Source organism: Neovison vison, chromosome 2 (assembly GCF_020171115.1).
Source record: "Neovison vison isolate M4711 chromosome 2, ASM_NN_V1, whole genome shotgun sequence".
NCBI classification, from domain to species: domain Eukaryota; kingdom Metazoa; phylum Chordata; class Mammalia; order Carnivora; family Mustelidae; genus Neogale; species Neogale vison.
The window spans coordinates 8991153-9015306 of record NC_058092.1 but is presented as its reverse complement, the minus strand read 5'-3'; the positions used below and the strand labels follow the sequence as shown (position 1 = coordinate 9015306).

At 47.1% G+C, this 24154-nt stretch overlaps 1 protein-coding gene across 8 annotated transcripts in view; it reads right to left on the bottom strand.

Annotated features, from left to right (window-relative positions):
* Window positions 1-24154, bottom strand: part of VPS13D (vacuolar protein sorting 13 homolog D) — a 255002-nt gene that overhangs the window by 225469 nt on the left and 5379 nt on the right. For all 8 annotated transcript variants that reach the window (XR_006383119.1, XM_044237192.1, XM_044237194.1 and 5 more), the window contains exons 3-18: window positions 19897-19974; window positions 17075-17265; window positions 16898-16978; window positions 13683-13799; window positions 11086-11190; window positions 9523-9693; window positions 8989-9089; window positions 8130-8298; window positions 7870-7971; window positions 7487-7688; window positions 5951-6130; window positions 4562-4692; window positions 3640-3715; window positions 3055-3225; window positions 1928-2058; window positions 1028-1160 (exon numbers count right to left, since the gene is read on the bottom strand). Coding sequence is in view for 7 of the 8 variants with exons in the window: in XM_044237192.1 (XP_044093127.1) it covers window positions 1028-1160; window positions 1928-2058; window positions 3055-3225; window positions 3640-3715; window positions 4562-4692; window positions 5951-6130; window positions 7487-7688; window positions 7870-7971; window positions 8130-8298; window positions 8989-9089; window positions 9523-9693; window positions 11086-11190; window positions 13683-13799; window positions 16898-16978; window positions 17075-17265; window positions 19897-19974 (2139 nt within the window). In the remaining variant the exon portion in view is untranslated. The remainder of the gene's footprint in view (window positions 1-1027; window positions 1161-1927; window positions 2059-3054; window positions 3226-3639; window positions 3716-4561; window positions 4693-5950; window positions 6131-7486; window positions 7689-7869; window positions 7972-8129; window positions 8299-8988; window positions 9090-9522; window positions 9694-11085; window positions 11191-13682; window positions 13800-16897; window positions 16979-17074; window positions 17266-19896; window positions 19975-24154) is intronic.

Below are 24154 nucleotides of genomic sequence, written 5' to 3'. Positions count from 1 at the left end.
GCTTCATGAGAAATACAAATAAAAACCACAATGAGATACTATTTCACATTCATAAAAAAGAAAAAAATGGCTATAATCTAAAAGACAGATAACAGCAAGTGTTGGCAAAAACGCAGAGACATAGAAACCCTCATACATTGCTGATAAGATAGTAAAATGGTGCCACCCTTTTGGAAAACAATCTGGCAGTTCCTCAAAATGTAAAACACAAAGTCACCATATGACCCAGCAACTCCACACGGAAGTAATACCCAAGAGGTTGAAAATACGTCTACACAAAAGCCTGTATGCGGATGTTCATAAAACATTGTTCGTGGTAGCCAAAAAGCAGAAACAACCCAAATGTCCACCAACTGACGAACGCTTAATAAAGGTGTGGTATATTCACACACAGGAATATTACTCAAGCACAGACAGGAATGAAGTACAACAAGCTACAACACAGATAAATCTCGAAAAGATCAGGCTATGTGAAAAAAACCACACATTAAAAAGCCACATGACTGCATCTGTATGAAATGTTCAGCAGAATCAAATCCACAGAGACAGGAAATTAATGGTTGGCAGGGCACAGGAGAAGGGGTAATGGAGAGTGGCAGCAGATGGGCTTGGAATGTCTTCCCAGGTTGATGAAACTGTTCTGGGACGAGATAACACAGGAAAGGGCACAATTCTGTCAATATCCCAACAACAACTGAACTTCCCATTTTAAAACATATCCCAATACAGCTGTCATAAAAGAAGTAACAAGTGAACTTTGCAGTTAAGATGTCATAAAAGCCCTTTTTTTGAGAGAGAGAGAGAGAGATTGAGAGAGAATCTCAAGCAGCTCCACTCTCTGCACGGAGCCCGACTCGGGGCTCGATCTCACAACACTGAGATCATGAGCTGAGCTGAAATCAAGAATGCTTAACTGACTGAGCCACCCAGGTGCCCCTAGAAAGCGTTTTTTAAGCTTTACTTGGGTAAGCACAGGCAGATCAACCCCTGCGGGGTCCGTCTTCACCACTTCGCATTCACACCATACCTTGGCTATTTGTCAACAGCATTCTCCCTAGATCCACAACAACTAACACGGGGTTCCTGGATTTGAAATCATCAGGGAAGATCACCTGAGGGGCGGAAATATCTAGTCGCACGGTCCACCTTTTGCTCTCCTCCTGTAGAAGTAAAATAAACCAGAAGTCACGTAACCACAACCACGAAAACTAAACGGCTTTATCGGTTGGGCTCAAGGCTTTCTGAAAGCCACATTCAGGGTTATTGGATCCCTTTAAGGTCAATGGTATCACAGCAAAAAGTTTAAAACAAAAGTAGATCCACAGGCTGAAGGATTTGAGACATTACCACAGGCAAATGTTTGAAGTGGGAGGAAAAAAAAATTAGCAAATTACAGGACTGGGGTTGTCTGCTCTTTGGTTGTGCTGATTCACGGCTTAAGAAAGATCCGGCTTCTATAGTTAGAGGATTTACTATCTCACAGTATGGTCAAAATTACAGAATTCCAATAAACACTGAAACCCAAATATTTCTACTTTTTTTTTTTTTTTTTTAGAGAATCTTTCTTTTTTCTTAAGATTTTATTTAATTGACAGACAGCGATCACAAGTAGGCCGCGAGGCAGGTAGAGAGAGAGAAGGGGGAAGCAGGCTCCCTGCGGAGCAGAGAGCCCAACACAGGGCTCGATCCCAGGACCCCGGGATCATGACCTGAGCCGAAGGCAGAGGCTTTAACCGACTGAGCCACCCAGGCATCCCCATTCGTTTGTATTCTTGACAGCCTGTCAAGACCATGAGATTTTATTTTGTGCTAGCTTAGAAGGATTTCCTATTTTCAGTGAACTCCATGCTTGTAGTTGAAACAAGCATGCTCAACCAGAGGAAGGGAAGACGCTGACAGAGGAGGCGCCGGCCCCTGCCCCACTTACAATGAAGTCCCCCACCAGCAAACGATCGAGCGTTTGTCGGATTTCTGCCTTGGTCTGCATCTTCAGTTTGTTATACTGTCTTCGGGCAGCTTCTGCCACTCTCAGCTCAAGTTCAGACTGATAGCCAAAACCTGCAAGATTAGAGACGCACGGGAGAGTGAGAATTCTCAAGCGGCTGGGGGGAAAGACGACCGCAACATCTGTTCTCACCACGACTTCCCACCAAAGCTAAAGAACCGCCCGTACAACGGCGCCTACTCCCACCCGCGCCGGCACTGCGTGGGCTAACCAGAGCGGGGCAATGATGGGGGCCCAGCCGTGGCGTGGGGGAGGCACCTAAGTCACTGGCATTTTCTTGAACCATTTTCTGAACGATCCCAGACCATTCTACATCCTGAGAGCATACCGCTACGTTAAAAGAGAATGTGGGATTTGGAAGGAAACGCCTATATTCTACCAGTGATAGAGCAATAAAGCCACAGCGTTTACAGCTGTTGTTGACACGAAGACTCAAAAACTGGTCCAAAAACTAAAACAGCTCCCTTGTTATAAGGAGGGAGAGAGGGGATACATGTAGGAAAGGACTACTGTTTTCGCCTGTCAACGAGAGTGCCTTTTCTGCTCCTACAGTCTCAAATCTCTCCTGGGAACGAAGGGAGGCATGAATAAGGCAATGATGACAGAGAACAGTACAAGGATGAGCCCTTCCTTGCTCACTGCAAGGATGAGTATTTCACACTGCACCAAGCAGGTGAAACAGACCACTGACCCCACCATCTAGAGGAAGTTCTCGAACGTTCCTCCTAAATTCATTGGCCTAGAATATCCTGGGTAGCCAAGGAAACCACCCTCCTAATAGAATGGAAGCTTTTTTTTAAAGCATGCTAAATGGAAGCAAAGACAAAGAAAATATTTAATACTGATCCCTTTCGGAAAAGTAACTTCCCAAGGACACCTCCTCTGTTTCTGTAACTAAGGACAACCCTACCCACGGGCCCTCCAGGCCTTTTTGATTCCAGCCACTCCAGGTCACTTCAGTGTATAATAACCCTTGTCCAAAGCACTAAAAATGACAAGAAAGATGTCTACAGAAAGTAACCGAAGATCAAACAAACAAAAAAGTTAACCTGAGGTATGAACCTTTCCCTTGTAGAAAAAGTCTGCTACTTTTTTAATAGCCTGGGGATTATATATGATGTTCAGGGGCCTCGTGCTGACATTCAGCCGCCTCTCAAAATGGCTGTGCACTGGATTTCTCTCATACAGCATCTCAAAAACCGGGTCATCTGGATCTGCAGCTGAAGGGAAGAAGCAGAGAAAGAAAATGGAACACAGCAAAAACAATCACCCTATTCCTGATAACCTGTAAGGAATTCTGGGGAAAAAGACATTTCCTAAATTATTTTCTAATTAGTTCCCATTTACGAAAATTTTATAAAATAGAGGCCCTAATGAGGACTGCCTCAACAGGAATCCTCAAGACTGGATTGCTGTACTCACTCCCATTACGGAAACCCAGGCCCCGGAAGCACTACATGCGGACACCAGTCACACAAGGGTTAACAGAGAACAGAGTCTCCGAGACAAACACAGAGCCACACAACAAACCCTGGGACAAAACAGGACACACTCCCTCTTACAACTGACCAAGACGGCTGATCTGTAATCATCTTATTTCTAAGGATTAGTTTTAAGAACATACGACAAATTACCAGGGTTATGATCACTTCTGTCTGCAGATATTGTCTGGAGACCAAAAGACTGTGAGACTCTGCCAACTTCTTTTTGCTATTAAAACACACACAAAATGTATGAATGTCAGGTGAGAAGGGACAACTGGCCGTGCACACACTTCCTCAAGTCCTGCCCTGTGGCATCACTCTCGCTCGGCACTCCAAATCCAAACTCACCGGACCCTGGATGATAGGACTTGCGGACTGATCTCTCTCATTTATGCCTTTTCCTAAGCTAAAAAGGACAGTATACTACTCTGCTCCTCGGCAGTAAGTGTGTTTAACGACGGATTCCTAAGCGAGCAGGACGCGCGTAAGGCTTTGCAGACGCTCACACTGTACTCCCACCCTCTCCGCAATCCACCCCCTGAAAAAAGTCACAGACAGAGCAAGTAGCTGAATGCTCAGCTATTCTGATCGTACCTCTGCCAACTTAATAAGATCAAAGATCTAATTAATAAAGTATATTGACTATAAAAGATTACAAATATATAGATAACTTGAAGTGGTTCTCCTGGAACTCTGAAAAAGATGGGACTTTCGATCAGTGACTTAGGGTCAGAATGCATGAAAATGAACTCCAGACAGAGGAGATGCGAACAGTGACCTTGAAATGCGGAAAACAGTGGTGCTGATGCCATTTTCTTCCAAAATAGAGCAAACTACTCCACGGCAGCTACGACAGAGGAGAGGAACAAGGCACTGCCGTAAAACCCTCCAACATTCACTCTCTGGCAAATTAAAAAACCTTACTAAATTCAAATTTGTTTTTAATCAGCCCATCCTTCTCAACATGACCCAATGTCAGAATGAACTGAATTAGTATTACCTATTGCTCACCTAAGACAGACCACAGTCCGCCCCACCCGGGACGGCGCAGCCATCCCACTGCCGTACGTACTGAATTCGGGAACACCAGAAGGGGAAACATGGTGCCTTCTGTGGCCAGGTCTCGAAGAAACAGTCCACCCAACCGGACTGAGAGCAAGGAGGAATTTCTTCGAGGAAGAGACTCTGCTAGCAGCTTCACACCTACAAGAATACCAGTGTAAGCGTTGATCCTACGCCGTGATAACCGGAAGTATCTTACAAGTCTGAGCTATAATGTTTTACAGAGGATGGTTAATATGATGTCTTTTTCCTTGAAAGTAGAACTAAAAAACCTACTCATGTATCCCTGGGTCTGTATAAATCTCTCTCTGTAACTACACATGGGGTATCAGAAGTTTCCCCGCAGAATGAATTCTACACGGAGCATGTAACCATGGAGTTCAAGCCATCGCTGGTTCATACTAAGCTGATGATACGTCTGCTCTCAAGATGATAAAATCAAGCAAAATGGCTTTTTTTTTTCTTTTTGGTTGTTTACCTTTAAATTACTGAGATAAACGGCTATTTTCTACACTGAAATAAAAGTCTACGTGAGGGGTGCCTGGGTGGCTCAGTGGGTTAAGCCGCTGCCTTCGGCTCGGGTCATGATCTCAGGGTCCTGGGATCGAGCCCCACATCGGGCTCTCTGCTCAGCGGGGAGCCTGCTTCCTCCTCTCTCTCTGCCTGCCTCTCTGCCTACTTGTAATCTATCTCTGTCAAATAAATAAATAAAATCTTAAAAAAAAAAAAAAAGTCTATGTGAGATGTTAAAAACCCAGCATCTGCGTAGTACACCTTTAATTCAGTCACAAACATGTCAAACACAGCCCGTCTTCGGTATCCGTGGGTTCCATGTTTGTGAATTCACCTACTCACTAAAACTAATTCACAGCCCCGCAATCCAGCCTCTCGGAGCTTCTGAGGACATGTGCGCAGCATAAACAAATCTGAGTCATCTAACGTGCGCGCTCACAGCCGAGGGTGACCCAGAGAGCGTTGTGCTACACCCATGTGCCCCTTTCGTGATCTACTTAGTGCCAAGCGGTTCACATTTTTGTGCTTTTTGTTGGTGACGTCACGGTTTACAGCGGCCCCCACGCTGTATGCCAGGCCCTCCAGCAGGTAAGTTTCACTGGGGCACGAGTTACGGTGTGGCTGGCCGAGTCCGGGATCAGGGAATCCACGATACAGATGAAATAAGCGTCTATTACAGACACACAGAACACAGGGCTCTGCGCCGGCCGGCTGGTGAATGTGCCGATCGGAGGCTCACAGGCACTGAGCCCCGCACTCCCCATGACTCTGCCTCCCACCATCCCGCGCTCACAGCAGCCCGCTGGAACGTGAGGACCGCGACCAGGGAGGCTCGCACAGACGCCGGGGCCAGGGGAGAGCAACCCATGGCTCTGCGGGGCAGCACCTGAGAACTCGAGCTGCATGAAGGCGCACTCCTCGGCCCGAGGGCCACCCGGCTCCTGGTGCAGCAGCGTCACCGTGCCCCGCCGCAGCTGCACGTTCAGTGTGGCAAACACCAGGTCCCGCTTCATGTAGGCGCTCAGGCAGGACGCGTCAGTGGTGGGGTCGAAAAACTCCTCGGTGCCTGAGCGTGAGGAAGGAAAGACGTCAGGGGAACACACGGAGAAAGTCGAAAAGCGCCACTGGCCCCATGGATCACAGTGATGATGACATTATTGAACAGTTTTCCCCTTTGTTCAGGGAAGAACTCCAAAGTCATGAACAATTGCTTCATCCCCAATGCAAAATGTAAGAGATCTTATCGGGGTGCCTGGGTGGCTCAGTCAGTTGAGTGTCTGCCTTTGGCTCGGGTCGTGATCCCAGAGTCCTGGGATCAAGTCCCGCATCCCTCTACCTCTGCCTCTCTCTCTCATGAATAAATATGTTTTAAAGTCTTTTTAAAAAAGAGAGAGAGATCTTATCAGCTCATTCTCTGAGAGGGTGGCCGTGAAGATTCAGGATGGAGGCCAACATAAGCCATGCTGCCCAACACGGTGAGATGCGCTACGTCCCCACGGCGGGCTCAGGGACCACCAGCCACAGGCACCTTTGGGCTCTATAGCTGACATGCCTAGTGTAACTGAAGGAAAAAAACAGAAATTTTTTTCTTTTAATTTTAATTAATCTGAATTTAAACAGCCATCTGTTTGAAAATGGGTAAACAAATCGATGGTGTTACAAATTAGGAAAAAGACTGAAACACGCAGGACAGCGTACAAAACACACAAAGCCCTCTGGGGTGTTGGTTGTGTTCTGTTTCTTATCAGCGCGCAGGTTATACAGAAATATTCACTCTGGAAGCAGCCCATCTATGTAAGTACGGCGTGTGCATTTTATGTATGTTTGCTTCCATCAAATTTTTTTTTTAAGTCTGTTTTTTTTTTTTGACAGAGATCACAAGCAGGCAGAGAGAGGTGGGGGAAGCAGGCTCGCCACTGAGCAGAGAGCCCAATGCGGGGCTTGATCCCAGGACCCTGAGATCATGACCCGAACCGAAGGCAGAGGCTTTAACCCACTGAGCTACCCAGGTGCCCCTCAATCAAATATTTTTTAAAATAGAAATCAATAGATAGGTAGCCTATCTGTGACTACAGCTACCGTGCTGCACAGCACGGCTCTAAACCAGCGGCTCTGGACTGATGCCCCAGCCTCAGAGCTGAAGCCTCCTGCACTTGCTTCGTTCCCTTACAGTCGCCGCCGCTCAGCTCTGAAACTGCGCTCATTACTCCAACGCGGCAACGCAGCCGCAAGCGAAGTTCTCTCTCAAAAACTTCCTCCATCTGAATCTACAAATGCGAGATGAACTGCTTACAAATGTCTCCTTCTTTTATTTGACAAACACGACGGGCCGCTGCACCAATACCAGACGAAGTTTCATGAACCAAGTGTCTCCCTTCACGACACCCAAGGGCAGGCGAGTGAAGGCCCGCACCCCCCTTACCTAGGATCTCCTCGGGAGTCCACTGTCCGGGCTGCTCTGCCGACAGCCCCTCGACCACTCTCCCCTCAGGGGTCTGCTGCCCGTACCAGCCACCCCAGCCAGGAAACCAGGACTGAAGGTACTGGAGCATCCCACTGCCTCCACTCGTCTCTGGGTCCCCAGGGGAGTCCCCGGGAGAATCCAACTGAGGCTCTCGTAGGCTCTGCGTGAACCAGAAATGAGCAAATATGAGGTCCCAGAGACAGAAACAAGCTGAGATGTCCCACGGATTCTTCTCCGCTGCGCCCCCCACCATCGCCCCCACCGAGAAGCACAGCACATTGGAACTGAGGCTCTCTGAGCGTGGAGGGTCGGAGCATGCCCTCCCATGGAGGATGTCTTACCTCCGCGAGTTCTTCCTGCTTGTGAAATCGCTCATGAACCAGTTCACGCAAAATCTTCAACTCCTCAAAGCTCTGTTCCTCCTCAATCCGGCGCATCTCCTCCTGTTTGGATTAAAACAAAAACAAACAAAACGGGTCTTACAGCTCCAGAGAAACCAGACGCCTTCACAAACCCCTACAAGTCCGATGAGGGAACTGTTCCGCCTGCCCACGTTCCCACTGGAAGCAAAGAAACAACGAAGGTAACAAGAGCCCCTCACCCTGTCGTCTGCATGCAACGAGCCTCCTTTCAGCTTGCTGAAGTATTTGTCAGTGTAAGACACAGCGTCGCGGGCCCGGTGCAACAAGAAGTCCCAGGTACAGCGCTTCCTCTCCTCTCTGATCTCGTTCAGGTTGGCATTCAGAGCAAAATACCACCATTCTCGGCAGCTGAGATGATTCATAACAATGTTAATTACTTCTCACACAAAGAACATCAAATAATAGATTCTCAACTTCAACATATGACAGAATTGGTTTGAATCACCCATAACAGTAGTGCGGTCCACTGACAGATAATCAACCAGTGACCACAGGGTAAAAACTATCTTAAGACAATTAGAAAGGATTTGGACATGAAGGATTTTAAATGGCATACTTCGGAAAAGCCGTGGAAATACACAGATCTTGAAAATTTTTAATACCCTGGCCCACCCCAGTCTATCACTGCAATAGGAAAAGACTGACTTTGGCAACCTAAGTTATCAGGTGTGCTACCTAAATGCTGCCCGGACAGCACGGGAGCACGGACACAGGAAAGCAGGCTCAGAGATCACTATGAAGTTACTGCCTACACAGTCGAATCCCACGAGAGCAGGACCGGTGTACTTGCTAAGTGAGACGGAGAGGACTTTAACTCCCCTATGCTCTACCTAGGAGCAAACCCCCAACAATGAAACAGACAGTAAGAACATCCATGCAGGTCAACCAGAGAGATGACACTTCAAAGGTCAGAAAAATCAGCTGTATTTTAGCTCCAGCCACGTGCCAGGGACAGTGAGGCCCATTTCTGACCCACGGACAAGGGCAGCCACGCTCCACCATGCAAGCCAGGGGTACAGGTCACTCACGAGCCCTTACTTCTCAGACACGGCCACTTTGGGCTTCCATCTTCGGAACTTGACCTGCCTCTCCTTTCGTTCCAGCTCCTTGAGGAACTCCATGATCTGCCGGTACTGCAGCTTTTCAGCAGAGGTCAAGAGAGAGTAATTAGGTTAATGCTGACGTGTTTCTTCTACTCGGTTGACACCCATCTCTACCGAGGACAACTCGTATTGGTCAGGCCACTGAATGGAAATCCAGGGCGCACCCGAGACCACGTTTCAGCATCACGTGGCCCTTCTCTCCGACCACGGACAGTGCAGTACTCCTGTTCGCTGCACTCCCGGACTCTGGCCCGTGCTTCAGAACCAAATCAAAACTAACCGGACGGCAGCCCGGTGCCCCCATATGACATGCAGCGGGTGCTACACCGGCCACGACACTGGTCTCCCGGGCACTTTCTTTCCCGCTGGGGTGCCGTGAAGTATTGAGATCCTTCTATTGCCGTGCTTCCTTAGCCCCCATTACTGGTCTCCTAGGGAGAGGAGAAGCCACCGGGCAGAAAGGGAGTACCTGAGAGAGTTTCAAGGGGATGGTCTCCAGGTGAATGTCGCACTCGATCCGAGGGCTGTGCCGAGACCTCAGGGGCTCTTTGGAGCAGTTTCTCTTCAAGAGAGCAGATGCACACACGGGCTCCAGGATGTAGTGATGCGCGCGGCTCTCCATGCTCTTGTCCATGGCCTCCTGCGGGTCACAAGAATGTCTGTTCTTGTGGCAAGTGTTTTCAGGTTCAAGTCACAGGCTGGTATACTACGTAATTTACAGTGTATTACCTCAAAATCCCAAACGAGGACAAAACTAGGAATCTAAAAGCTCTCTAGAATTTTTTTAAATTTTATCTGTATCTCTTATCAGGTAAAACATTCACGTGGTTCAAAACTGAAAGGCAAAAAAAGGCGAAATATCGAGGCGCCTGGGTGGCTCAGTGGGTTAAAGCCTCTGCCTTCGGCTCAGGTCATGATCCCAGGGTGCTAGGATCAAGCCCCGCATCGGGCTCTCTGCTCAGCAGGGAGCCTGCTTCCTCCTCTCTCTCTTTGCCGACTTGTGAACTCTGTCAAATAAATAAATAAATAATCTTTTTTTTAAAAAAAGGTGCAATATCTCCTTCTGACTCCCATCCTCCAGCCACTCAATTATTCTCCCCAGAGGCAACCAATAATAGCAGTTTCTTCTGTATCGCACCAGAGGCATTCTGCCTGTGTTCAGACAGATCCATGATTTTCTGGTTTTTTCACCATTCTCACACAAACGGCACGCATGCTGTCTTACCTCAGTTCTTTAAACTTAATACTAAACTTTAGAGACGATTCCATAGTTATCATAAAGATCTTTGTTCTTCTTTTCTATAACTGCATATGGTTCTCTATATGGATGTACAGTATTTATTTAATCAAATTAGCAAAACAAAACCGTTCTGTACAGCAGCATGCCAGCCAAAGAAAATCTTAGATAAGGGGAAAAAATAAGCCCTTTTTCCACATTCTACTTAAACCACCCACAATTTCTTTACCGAAAGATTAAACTCAGAATTTCTTATCCTTCACAAACAAAAATACTTTATGTCCCATGATTTTAATGCCTTTCTAAGTATTTCTTAAAGGAATATGACCACAGGTGAAGTTCCAATATACACAAAGTAAGAAAAGCTCTTCTTTAAGAGTCAGAGCTGGTGTTTTGTTCATTTAAAATATGGACGTCGAGTCTGTGATGCTTTAAAGAATATGTAAGTATGTTAGATGTATGCCACGGAATACAGTGCGGGAGTCAGAAGCAATGAACCAGAAATAGAAACAGCAACAGTAATCAATCTTAAAAATACAGCTTTAAGTGAGAAAAAAGAAAACAAAGAAACCTAGCCTGCGATACAAACATGAAGCATACACAAACACGGTATATTGTTCTGAACTACACGCAGACGCAGTATGTCAGACAAACCCACTAGAGACTGGAGGCCTGCAGAGGAAGAGGGTCATGGGAATGGCGACCGGGGCCACAGAGAACAGAAACCTCCGCGGCGGGGGCCCCACACTCTACTTCTGTGCTGCGTTCTCACACAGCCTTCTGCCAGAATCCTACCTGTAACTCCACCTGGGGCAAGTCCCCCAACAAAGTGCAGTGGGCATCCCAGTAGACGCTGAAGTCTGCCACGTCTAGTTGCTTTTTCCGCATTAACTTCTGTACCTGTGGCAAAACAGGGAAGGAAAAAAACATGACTCTCTGTATTCACAAACTCATCCATCCATTCAACAACCGTTTCTGAGGAGGCAGGCACTGGCACTTTGCAAAGGTGCTGGGGATACAAAACTGAATTAAAACATGGTTTTGCTCTGACAGTGTTCAAAATCTGGCTAACTGGGGACCCAAACATGCAACAGTTTTAACGAAGCAGAGGGAAGCAGAAGAAAAATACATGAGAGGCTATGAGCAAGCAAAAGAGAAAATGTCACCGCATGGATAAGCCTCAAGAGATGTGTATGGTTTGGACACCAGGCAGGGTAGGAGGCAAGGGTGGGGACACACGTCGAAGCGTCAGGTCCACCGTACAGACGGCCTGGTGTCTTCAGAGGATGGCACCTCCATCTGTGTGGCGGGAGCACCGCACTTGCGGTGGGAGGGCAGGACTGGCACACACACTTGGAGTGGGACTGAAAGCAGCGTGCGACGCCACTAGGTGTCCTGGGTGAAGTGCCACCCCCCGCCCCCAGAAATTCATGACCTCCGAGAACCTGTGAAGGGGATGTTACTCGAAAGAGAGTCTCTACAGATGTAATCCAATTAAAACGAGGTCATACTGGATGAGGGTGGGCCCTGGTCTAATGATGGGAATCCTTCTAAGAAGAGAAGGCAGACACCCAGGGGAGAAAGATGGAGACAAAGATAGAAGGCACGTGTCCAAGAGGCAAGAAACTCGATGGCAACCACCAGAAGCAAGGAGGGATGGCTTCTCCCACAGAGCCTCCAGAAGAACCGGCCCTGCGAACACCTGGATTCTGGACTTCAGGCCTCCAGAACTAAAGAGAATAAATTTCTGTCGTCTTGAGCCATTTCACTTACGGTGACTTTTTAAGGCAGCCCCAGGAAACGAATATGCTAGGAAAGAAGTCTATGCCACACTAAGGAGTTTGGACTTGATACTTTAAGAGACACGGAGCCACTAAGGGCTGGGGTGCAGGCCTGCCAGCAAGGTCAGGGATGTGTCTGAGGAACAGGAAGGACTCTGGCAACAGTGCAAAGTGGAGCTTCCCTCCTTGGTGTGCTAGAGAAAGAGTCATGAGTATACTGGGAGATGGGCATGTTTATAGGCTCAGGTTACATTTAGAACTATCTGGCTCACCACCTCCAGCCCCCAGCAGCTGCACGCATTGGCCCCAGGACCTTGGCCAGATGTGGTGTGCCGTGGTGTGAAAGAGACAGGAAAGCACTGCGTTAGAAAGAATCGAGGGCCTGTGTTAGAAAGAATCAAGAATGGAAGCAAGGAAGTCATGAAAACCGGATGTTTTATGAGCTCAGGCCAAAGTTTACAGGGTCCTGAAGGAAGGCAGACGCAGTGAGGACAAGAGGAAGAGACATATTTGAGACACTCGGCAAGGAAAACTGGCAGGACGCTGTGCGTAGATGGATACTGAGGTTGAGGAATAAGAACCAGAAGGCTGAGCACAGGCTTGGGGAGCTGAGCACAGTGGCTGAGGACCCGTGCTCCGGAGCAGGGGTGCAAACTTTTTCCAGCAAGGATCAGAGAGCACATAGGACGGGTTGGTGAACTGTACGATTTCCACTGGAACGACTCAACTCTGCCCACCGGAGCAGAAAAGCAGCCTCGAACGATCTATAAATGACAGGTGTGGCTGTGATCCAGTCATTCTTTATGGACAAAAATAGAGCGCGGAGGGGGCTTTGCTCTACAGTCCGCCGTTTGCCAACACCCACTTTGCAGCTGGTCCATGTGGGTTCGAGACCCGGCTCTGCCACTCCCCCTCTCTGTGCCCTGGCATTCTTAGCTGTATGCAATGTGAGGTTAACAGTGGGGGTGAAAAGTACTGAGAATCCAATGAGGCAAATCATGTAAAATGCTAAGAACAGTGTCTGGCACATGAAAGTGCTCAAAAGATGTTAGTTTTGTTTAACATTCAGTAACGTGTTAGAGAATAAAAAGGAAACATTGGTTTCAGGGAAGTATAAAGGGCCAGTGGAACATAATGGTATAATTTTGCTTATGACAAGCCTAGAACACCACAGAGGTGTCCCAGAGGTAGTTAAAGACACGAACGAGAAGGTCAGAAGAGAGGTGGATACAGGGTTCAGATGTGGAAGGCATCAACAATATTCCCAGGGCATGGCTGATTCTCTGAAACAGAACGAGCTTACCCTGGGAGTACACATAGCATGAGAAAAAAATCAAAGCTGAAACCCTTTCTGTGACTCAGTTTCTTTGTGCACAAAATGAAAGGGATTTAACATAGGAGTGAAATAAAGAAAGGTCAGAAAAAACTGGCCATTTCCCGACTTTGGCAAATTAATCCATTGACACAGACAAGAAACATACATTCCCGCCAAAGAACATGGTGATAAAGAACGCGGCGTCCTTTAGGGAACATGAAATGACCGAAGGCAGAGCCCCCAGTTCCCAAGACCCAGTGCTTTCTTCCTAGTTTGCAAGCGCAGTTCATACTCACAGGCTCATTCACAGCATTCTGCACGGACACATTCTTAATACAGATGCCGAATGCAAAAGGATGGGATGGATTGGTAATACCATCTTCAAAGCGCAAATGGACATCTTGAATCTTTAACTGCAGGGGGGAGAACAAAGGAGAAGACTTTTAGATGTGCTACAGGTAGAATACTACAGGCAGACGTCAAACTGCCCTTGAGCATTAGAAAGAACAGGTGGTAGTTTATACAAATGCTTACAGCACACATATGTCCAATGCTATGAGAATTATAACCACAGTCCTGAGAGCTAAGATCAAAAAGGACATGAACGACATTTCTTTGTGTTTGGTGCTACCTCCAGATAAGAGCTACAATACTTTCATTAAACCATTTCATAAGACCCCTTTAAAAAAAAAAAAAAACAAAAAAACAAAACACCAAAAGAAATACTGCCGGATCTAGATAACAGGCCTGCCCTCTCTTATGGTATCTTAATCTTGCCTCTGTGTCCGAACACCAACAGGACACATAGATTTTATACTTATTCATTTCCCCTGGCTCCTGGAGGTGGGCTACAAAAAAGACACTTTGCTTCAGTGAATTGAAACTTGTAACAGAAAGTGAAAAGACAAACCACAGGATGGGAGAAAACATTTGTCAATCATGCACCTGGTAATGGACTAGAATCCAAAATATATAAGGGGCTCTTGGGGCACCTGGGTGGCTCAGACAGTTAAGCATCTGCCTTCAGCTCAGGTCATGATCCTAGGGTCATGGGATAGAGGCCCATATCGGGCTTCCTGCTTAGTTTGGAGCCTGCTTCTCCCTCTCCCTTTGTCCCTCCCCACTGCTTGTGCTCTCTCGAATAAATAAAATCTCTAAAAACAACAACAACAAAATACTCAACAATAAAAAACAAATAAACCAATTTTTTTAATGAAAAAGGGCTCTGGATAAACATTTCTCAAAAAAAAGATATAGACATGACCATAAGCATATGGAAAGGTGTTCAGCATTACCCAGTAAGAAAATGCAAATCAAAATCACAGCAAGGTAGCTCCTCATACCCACTACTGTGGTTATTACCACAAGAAGGACAACAAGTATCAGTGAGGATGTGCAGAAATTAAAATGTTCCTACATCACCAGAGAAACTGTAAAACAGTGCGACCTCTTTGGAAAACAGTTTGCAAGTTCCTCGAAAAATTAAACACAGTTACCATGTAACCCCCACAGTTCTACTCCCAGGTATCTAGTCAGGAGAACTGAAAACATACATTCACAAAAAAAAAAAAAACATATACACGAAGGCTGACACCAGCATTAGTCATAAGAGGCAAAAAGTGGAAACAACCCAAATGTCCATCAACTGATGAGCAGATAAACAAAACGCAGTAGATCCCAAAACCCACAAAACCTCTCGGTAAGAACGCTCCATTCAACCTGCTGTACTGAGAGATGGGACCACATTTAACACGGCTTCTAGCACCTAAGCCTGCGTCGCTGGGACATTCCAGCCTCATTCTGTGTTCCTGTCTGGAAAAGCTCAGGGCTGTTTGTTCCAGCCAAAGCCTGACAATAGGTCCCTGACCTCCCTTTCTCAGCGCCTTTACCAAAAAGGGCTTAAAATTGTGAATCCTTTCTCTGTCCCTATGAGATGTGTATGTATCCCCTATAACCAAGGACCTGAGAGCCATTCCTTTGAAATGCAATCATCAGGGAGGACAGGGCCCGTCTCTCAGTCTCAGCCTCTGCGGGAGCACAGAAGCCCAGCCAGCAGATACAGCTGGCCTTTTCATGGGGACACTGACCCTTCGTCATTCTCCACCTGAGCCCTCCCCCACAGGACCCTCTGCCTCACTCCCCCTTTAAAAGCCCCTGCCACCTCTGTGTAATTTGGAACAGAGCTCTGCTCTTTCCCCTTCTGTCAGCAGTGACTGAATAAAATCTGTTTTCACCGCTTTCACAAACATTCAACTTGATCTTTGACCGTCCACATCTCTGACCGAATCCATTATTCGGTCATAGAAAGGAATCGAGTACTGGTCCGTGCCACGACGTGGAGGGACCTTGAAAGCATGATGCTAAGTGCAACAGGCCCGACACAAAAGGCCACACAGCGTAGCATCACATGGATACGAAATGTCCGAAACACTAACCCGAAAGCTTAGTGGTTGTGTGGGGCTGGAGGGAGAGGAGAAACGGGAGTGGCTACTAAGTGGGTATGGAGTTTCTTTGGGGGGTAATGAAAGTGGTCTGGAATTACGGAGCGGCAATCTAGGCACTTTGTAAACACCCTGTAAAAACACTACAGTGTACACACTAGAGGGGTAAACTTTACAGGATGTGAACTAAATCTCTTAAAGCTATTAGTAAAAATAATAATGATGGGTTATTTAAAATGACAGCTAAATATATATATATATATATGTATGTATGTATATAAAACTGCCTGAAACAGAATTCAAAGCACTCACCTCAAATGTACTGATCTCTCTGTCAACATTATGACAGTTACAAAACCAACAATCTCAGACTGCATTCGGCAGGTAAGTCGTATACCTTGAAACCATTTGGCCTCTGCACCTTAGCACTGCAGGAAAACCCCATCGGTGCTAAGTACAGGCTCACTATTACGGCACTCATAAAAATTAGCATGGACCCTGATTTAGTCTTCAAGAACGAAACAAAGCTGTAATGAAAGCAGAAAACGTGGCCAACAGCCCTAACATTGTAACCCTTCAAACCGCCACCAGATCCATCAGTGAGAGACTCAACCCCTCCACGGGCTGTTGGCCATTCACTACGTAACCACCTAGAAAGCAGGTATGCAACCTCCCTTGTGTTACAGAAAGAAACCAAGACCAGAGAGGTGAAGTGATTTGTCCGAAATGATCAGTCATGAAGGCTTAGGTGGCCCGGCTTCTAAGGAGGTACACATCCTTTTAGCAAGTAAGAGTCCAACGTTCAAAAACGAAGCAAAATATGAGTGAAAGGAAAACTCCTACTCACACGAGCTGAAGCAAGAAAAACCTGTCTGGCCAGAGCTGGAGACGAGCTTTTCAGGTTTTCCTTGGCCACTGCCTAGAAGAGGGCATGACTGAGCCGTCAGCGAAGGCTCTGTACACCCCGGCTCAGTCGAACCCACGAGAAACAAGGTACTGAGAGGCACAGCACAGTTAAGCCTGAGAAGTCCCCCTGTCATTGTTCATACTTTACCGAAGTCAGGACTTACTTCAATATTCTCCACAATCCTCGTAACTACAGAAGCGGTGACTGAGTACCAGTAAGACTCGCCCTTCCGCTGGCGTTCGTTCTACAAAGGAAAGAGCGGGGGTTAGCCAAGTCCAGTACTCTGCTCGGTTCGTCGGTCTCACGCAGAGGGTCTGGGGGCTGAGGGAGTGTGCCTTGCCTTCCATCTGTCCTCCAGCGCTTGGAGCAGAGCCTTCTTGCGCTCCCTCTCCAGGAGCTTCTCCTTCTCATCGTTGAAATCCTCTAACTTTTCAGGGGCTCCGATTAAGTGAAGGCTGGAGATGGAGATCACCCAAGGGTCCACGTGGGGGCGGTAAAAGGGAATCTGAAGCGTTACCTTCCCAATCAGGCCTGGGGAAAGCAAAGTCTTGTCAAGTGCCCATATACGTTTTCACTTCCTACATTTTTTCTGTATTCTTTTAGTTTTCTATAAGAAGCATAGGGACTTTTATCACTTATTTTTTAAACTAAGAGAGCAGGCAGCAGGTTCTCATACATGGGAAACAGAAAGTTAGTAGGCTGACATCTGTAAGAACGAGGCACAATAAAAAGCCCAGTGTGGGGGCGCCTGGGTGGCTCAGTGGGTTAATCGTCTGCCTTTGGCTCAGGTCATGATCCTGGGGTCCTGAGATGGAACCCTGTGTTGCTCTCCCTGCTCAGAGGGAAACCTGCTTCTCCCTCTCCTTCCCCACGTGTGCTCTCTCTCTCTCTCACTATCTCTGCTGCTATCTCTATCTCTCTCTAAAAAAAAATCTTAAAAAGAAAGGAAAAAAAGAAAAAGCCCAGTGTGACCCTATCAAATGCAACGACCCTCCTCCACGAAGTGCCTCTTCCCCAACTGAACTACTTCTTAAACTTCCTTGGAGTGTCTTTCTCCCCAAAGCACCTGCCCAAGCCCATGAGCTTGAAACTCATTTCTTGTCCATTATTCATGGGATGGTTGAGAACCACTTCTTGGGAACTACCAGACTTTGAGTATGTCCAGTCTTAAACATATCAGCTGAAACATGGGTAATAATTCTAAATCCTGATTCTTCATAAAAACCCAGACTGACGTGAAACCGCCTAGAACCATGATACTGATTTCCCAAGCCCTACCATTTCTGGCCAAGTCTCCTAGGACACAGATCTTCTTTAAATTCAGTTAGTAAGAGCTAAGTTACTACTAAGGAGTAACACGTAAGAGTATCTGAACTGTCCTAAGGGATCTCTCGAAGATCCACATGGCCCACCTAGTACGCTCCCTCTGAAAAAACACACGTCACCAGAATAATCGCTACCCTCTAGGACCTAGAATTCAAGTGCAACTGATCTGTTGAAGATAAGACAATATTAACACCAAGTGCTTGTGTAATAAATTAAGAAATGTGGCAATAAATAATGAAAAAATGTTTTCATTTGGATTTTATCTCGAAAAATGAAAGTAAATTTTTTCTATTTAATAACTGAAGCCAAATACAAATTTTCACCACAAAGAGTTTAACTGGTGCACAGTTGCAATTCTAACCTAAGTTATTAGGGGGAAGAGGCATGTTGATAAGGTAGGTGACAGCAAAAGAGAACCTCTGTTATTGGGGTGCCTGGGTGGCTCAGTGGGTTAAAGCCTCTACCTTCGGCTCAGGTCATGATCCCAGGGTCCTGGGATCGAGCGCCACATCGGGCTCTCTGCTCAGCAGGGAGCCTGCTTTCTCCTCTCTCTCTCTCTGCCTGCCTCTCTGCCTACTTGTGATCTCTGTCAAATAAATAAATAAAATCCTTAAAAAAAAGAAAAACAAAACCTGTTACTGTTACATTTCACTTAATTTTTGCAGAACAAGTACAGAGTCATTTTTGCAAAAATATTAGGAAACTTCATCAATATTCCCCAAGAGCTTCTCCTAATCCTTTGATATTCAAACAATAATCTTTGGAAGTACCCTGGGTATCATCATTCCTGAGTTTCTTTCAGATTCTAACTTCTCAGTGTCTCTGCCTGTGATTCTGGCAGTTTACCCATCACTTGAACTGACTTCAAGAAAGCCTAAAGTCTTTTGCAAGATTTCTACCCTGCTCCATCTAGCAACTGATTTGCTTTGTACTTGCATTTTATTGTAATACAAGTATTCAAAATAATGGAAAGACTGGCATCAACAGGCTATTACTGAATCATGACCGGGTATCGGAATAGGGACTAATTTCACACACGGCCATTTAATATGGAATTTTTTTAAGACTTTATTTTTAAGTAATCTTTACACCCATCATGGGGCTCGAACTCATAACCCCAAGATCAAGAGTCGTAGGCCACACTGACCGAGCCAGTCGGGCGCCCCAACTAAGAATGTTTTTATTCCAGGACAACTCTTGTTTCCTCATCAAACCTAGGAACTGCGGAACTCCTATCCTAACTGTAAGCCTCTACTGAGTGTGCCAGGAGTTGTTCCAAGTAATTTTGATGCATTAACTCCCGTCTTCCTCTCCATAACCCTCTGCTGTAGGTAGAAGGATTATCACCTCTTCTTAGAGACTAAGCAGCACACACAGAGTGGTGAGGCAACTTCCCTAAGGCCACACTGCCAGGACACAGCAGACAATGGAATATACACCCAAGCACACCGTTCCAGAGTGCACCTTCCATTCAATAAACTCTCTCTCTTAGTAATATTATGAATTCTCCAAAAATAAGAACCTCCATATCTAGGACAGAAGTTCTCACACTTCAAGAAACGTAAGAATCACCAGCGGCACTTATTAAACATACAAGTTCAATGACACATGCTTGGTTCTGATTCAGTAGGTCTGGGAAACACCGGACCTCCCCACTGCCGCCCCAAGATCATCCTGATAGAAAAGGCCACATTCGAGGACTGATTGAAACTCTATTTCCTATCCTGCCTCTTCCTGCTCAAACACAGCCAAACTCGAGGACTCTGGGTTTTCCTGTCCCAAGCAGTGGAAGCAGCAGTGGAGGACCGCGTCCCTCTCCTGCAGAGTTCTACCCACCGGCTTTGACTTCAAACGGTAACTCCAGTTCTTTCAAGGCATCTTTCTTTAAGGGCAAGTTTTCCAACTCAACAGCACCTGAAAAATAAAACAAGTGTGAAATGTTCGCCCAACACAGGCAGTAGGCACCTACTGTGTGCAAATCTTTGAAGGTTAAAGGGAGTTTTACAGCTCAGCCTGGCTAGAAAAAGCCAGGAGTAACACGGCGACCAGCCTGTGTTCTCTGTCTGTACCAGTTTCCTGCCCATCCCACTCTGACAGCGGAAGCTCACCAGCAGGTGAAGGGTGTAGGCAGTGATCTTTTTCTATAATAAGCCAGACAGTACATATTTCAAGCTTCATGGTATCTGTTGTATGTTCTCTCTGTTTTTTTTTTGTTTTGTTTTTTGTTTTACAACCTTTTAAAAATATAAAAATCATTCTCAGTTTGAATTTGGGCAGCTGGCCAGTGTGCAGACCCCTAGTTCACCAGACCACCATTAACATCTGGGCCACCTGGGAAGAAATGCAGGCTCCAGGGCCCCTTGCGAGATACCCGCTAGGACTGAAACAGAGAAATCTGCAATTTTTAACAAGCTCCAGCCACTCCCCTCCCCCCAACAAAAGGGTCTATCGCACACAACATCTGGGAGTCCATGAGAGTTCAATAAAATTGGACATCAATAAGAATTCCACTCTCCCTTCTGGACAGACCCGCTCCACACGATCTGGTCCACGTCTGTGCCTGCAGGCTTCGTCACCCGTTCCAGGGCACAGAACAAACCACTGCTGAAGGTCCCTTGCAGACCCAGCTTTTACAGGACTTAAGCCGAGAGCTTCGAGACGTCTCTGAACAGCCAAGGCTCCCTGCCTCACTCTCCCAGCTGTGGAAGTCACCCGTCCGCACTGACACACCACCCCCCAGTCTCCAGCAGGCACTGTGCTGGCTGCTGGGAATATGAAACGAGAAGGCAGGGTCCCCATCCTAAAGGGCGGAAGAGACAGCCATCATTCTGCAAAACTGTTTGCCCAACTTAAGGCAATTTCTGGGAACAGGGAGTACAGACAACCACCCAGCAGCCACTGGTACAGGAACTCAGAAGAGAGGCAGGCCAGCCAAAGACAAACTAATACAAGAAGCAATTATTTTTTCCTTTAAATGACGGCTCAAGACTTGACGGTAACTGGCTTCTAAGGTATTCAAATCCAGTAACTCGGCAGATGCTGGGCAAATGCAACCAGCTTACATTTTAGACTTTTACAGGAACATACATCCCCACAAGGGTCCCCACATAACCTAAGACTAACCAAAAGGAGAAGTTAATAACCCCAGAGAGCCTGGAAACAACTCTATTTCCACATTTGGGGAGTGAATGATCACGGGGCGGCGGGGAGGTGGGGGGCGCATGAAACTTGTTCCTCAACAGTGGAAACTGACTTAAAGGAGGAAAGCATATAGTTTCTTCTTTTGAAGAGCATTATTTGCAATTTGAATCATTTGCCCTATTTTTCAATCCCCAAATCTGTCACAAAGGCAGACGGCACTAGGTCTCCTTGGCTGCTGTGCACCTTGGAGAAGTGGAAGGAACGGCAGACAGCCCGCGCTGGGAGATATTAACACTGAACTGCGGGAGAGCGGGAAAGGTGCTCTAGGAAGGGGAAGAACCCGGGAAAAGGACGAGAAGGAAGGGCAGCCTCCAGCATCACGGAAACAAAGGAATCAGGCAAAACAGCAGCGGCGGCCAGCGGGTCAGTGGTTCTGGACAGAAGGCTCGCTGATGCCCCACCCACTCAAATCTGCACCCACACCTGGCCCTGCCGGGAAAGGTCCCTCAAGGGACCCAGAGTCGGGAGGACTTTATAAATGACAATGCTCTTCGTTTCTTTCCGGGCAGATAACATGCAGGCTTATTCCCGGACGTCTCCTCCCAAAACGCCTCCGCTCAGCAGAGCAAGAAGTGGAGGCCCTAGAACTGGGGTACACCTAGAGGCTGGTGGCTTTTCAGTCAGCACTGATGACTGCTGGCCTCTCTTCCCGCAGCCCTGCATCACCCAGAAAGCCAGACTGAGGTGAAGAGCTGATAGGAACAAAAAGGAGGGGCCCTAAATGTTGGGCCACAAACACAGACAGGCCCGCAGCCCGAAGCTCAGGGCCCCTGATGTGACACCGGCAGCTGCTACCTTCTGGCCTCAAACCATCCCGAACAGGCCTGGGGAGTTCTCCACCTCCTGCCGCCTCCTGCCTGTGCTCACAAGCGTCAGTCCTCCAGGAATGCCGTGCCCCGCCCAGCGCCACCAGCCCAACTCCTGCTCGGCTCCGTCATCCCTGTCCAGAGTCCTGCCAACAGGGTGAAGGACTCCCCTGCTTTGCACATCTCGCCCCCCCACCCCCAGCCCTTGCTGTGCCTGCAGCTCTAGTGGAACAACTGACCGCGCCTGGCATGCCCAGCAAGGTAACGGGTGTCCGAGGACAGGGACTGCCGAGGTCGAAGGAAGGACAGGAACAGCGACCACTCAGCGAGATCGGACTAAAGCAGAGCGCTTATCCCGCCAAGTCACCGAAACCTCCCAACAATATGAGGAACAGCCATCCTGTTCTCCACTCTGAGGTGAGGAAAATTAGGTGCACAGGTAAGCAATTAACTTAAAAATCACAGAGCTAGGACGCCTGGATGGCTCAGTGGGTGAAGCGTCTGCCTTCCGCTCCGGTCATGATCCCGGGGTCCTAGGATCGAGCTCCACACTGGGATCTCTGCTAAGCAGGGAGCCTGCTTCTCCCTCTCCCCTGCAGCTCCCTCTGCTGCTCCCCCTGCTTGAGCTCTCTCTCTGCCAAATAAATAAATAAAACCTTAAAAAAAAAAAAAAAATCACCAAGCTGTTAACTCTAGGACTATAGTTCATACCAGGTCTGTCTGATCTCAAGTGGCAGGAGGAGACTTAGGTAACTTGCTCAGTCACAAACTGCTGTTAGGTGGAGAGACCAGACTCAGACCCCACACCTGAGCTCCTAGTATCTTCTCCTGTCCCCATGTTTTCTATCAGTCCATAACACAGAGCCGTCTATAGCCAAAGCAGGCACTCAGTGGTATTTGCGGAGACTGAACAAATAAAGTCATATACAAGTTCTCTCTCCTTCGAATACTCATTTGCTATTTTGCATTTCTATTACATTTAGTACGTGTGCACAATCCACCCTTTAAGCCCCAGCCAAGCCAATCATATGGTGACGATCGTGACAATGGGACATGGTGACTGACTGAGGGCCCACTACACGCCCAGAAGGGCTCTAAGCTCTCGGATCTACATTCCTTTCTAGTCCTCAGAACCTCGTGACACAGTTCATATTCTCTCCAATCTACAGAAAAGAAGAATTTGAGAATTCATGAAGAATTGGAATAACCTGCCCAAGTTACTGGTAAGTGGAGAAATGGGAATTCAGAATCAGTCTGACTGGGGCACCTGGGGGGCTCAGTCAGTTAAGCATCTGACTCTTGATTTCGGCTCAGGTCGTGATCTCAGGGTCATGAGATCAAGCCCCGAGCCGGGCTCTGCACTGTGCAAGGAGCCTGCTTCAGATTTTCTCTCCCTTTGCACCACAACCACCACCACACTCCCCGCTTGCTCTCTCTCTCTCTCTCTCTCTCTCTCTCTCTCAAAACAAACAAAACAGTCTGGCTCTAAAATTCATATTCTTAACCACTAGCTCCGTCTTCTTGGCATCTCAGACACTGAACATCTACAGACGGACTAAAATAACATTCCTATTCCTATGCAGGAACCCCTGCCTCCAAAGGGTGCTCACCTATAACTGCGATGCTCACAGCTCCAAGCTTTGTGGGGTGCCTTGAGTCCATAAGCAAGGGGCACCACACTAATATTGGTTATGAAAGAAAAATTATTTTTCTATTCTGCAAAGAGAATATTTTTTAAACAGGAAGCATAGAAAAGCACTTTGAAGCAGCAGAGAGATACACACAGTTGTCATTACGAGATATACTCAAAAACAGACCAGAAATCTGTTTAGTGTAGAATCCATGATACATTGGATACCACAAATCTCTACTCATTTCTTCCGCAAACATCCTATCTCTGTCATTAACAAGTTTATGGTCTGTGCTTCCCTTTCTCGGCTCCCCGCCCTGTGCAACCTGGATAGCTTCAGAGCGTGTACAAGAACTTCAGTAAGTGAACCAAGAGGTAAGCTTGACTCTCCTCTTGTACTTTGGACACATCCTCTTCCCTGACAGACTGGTCACTCTCACCCTGTACTTAGTAGCTC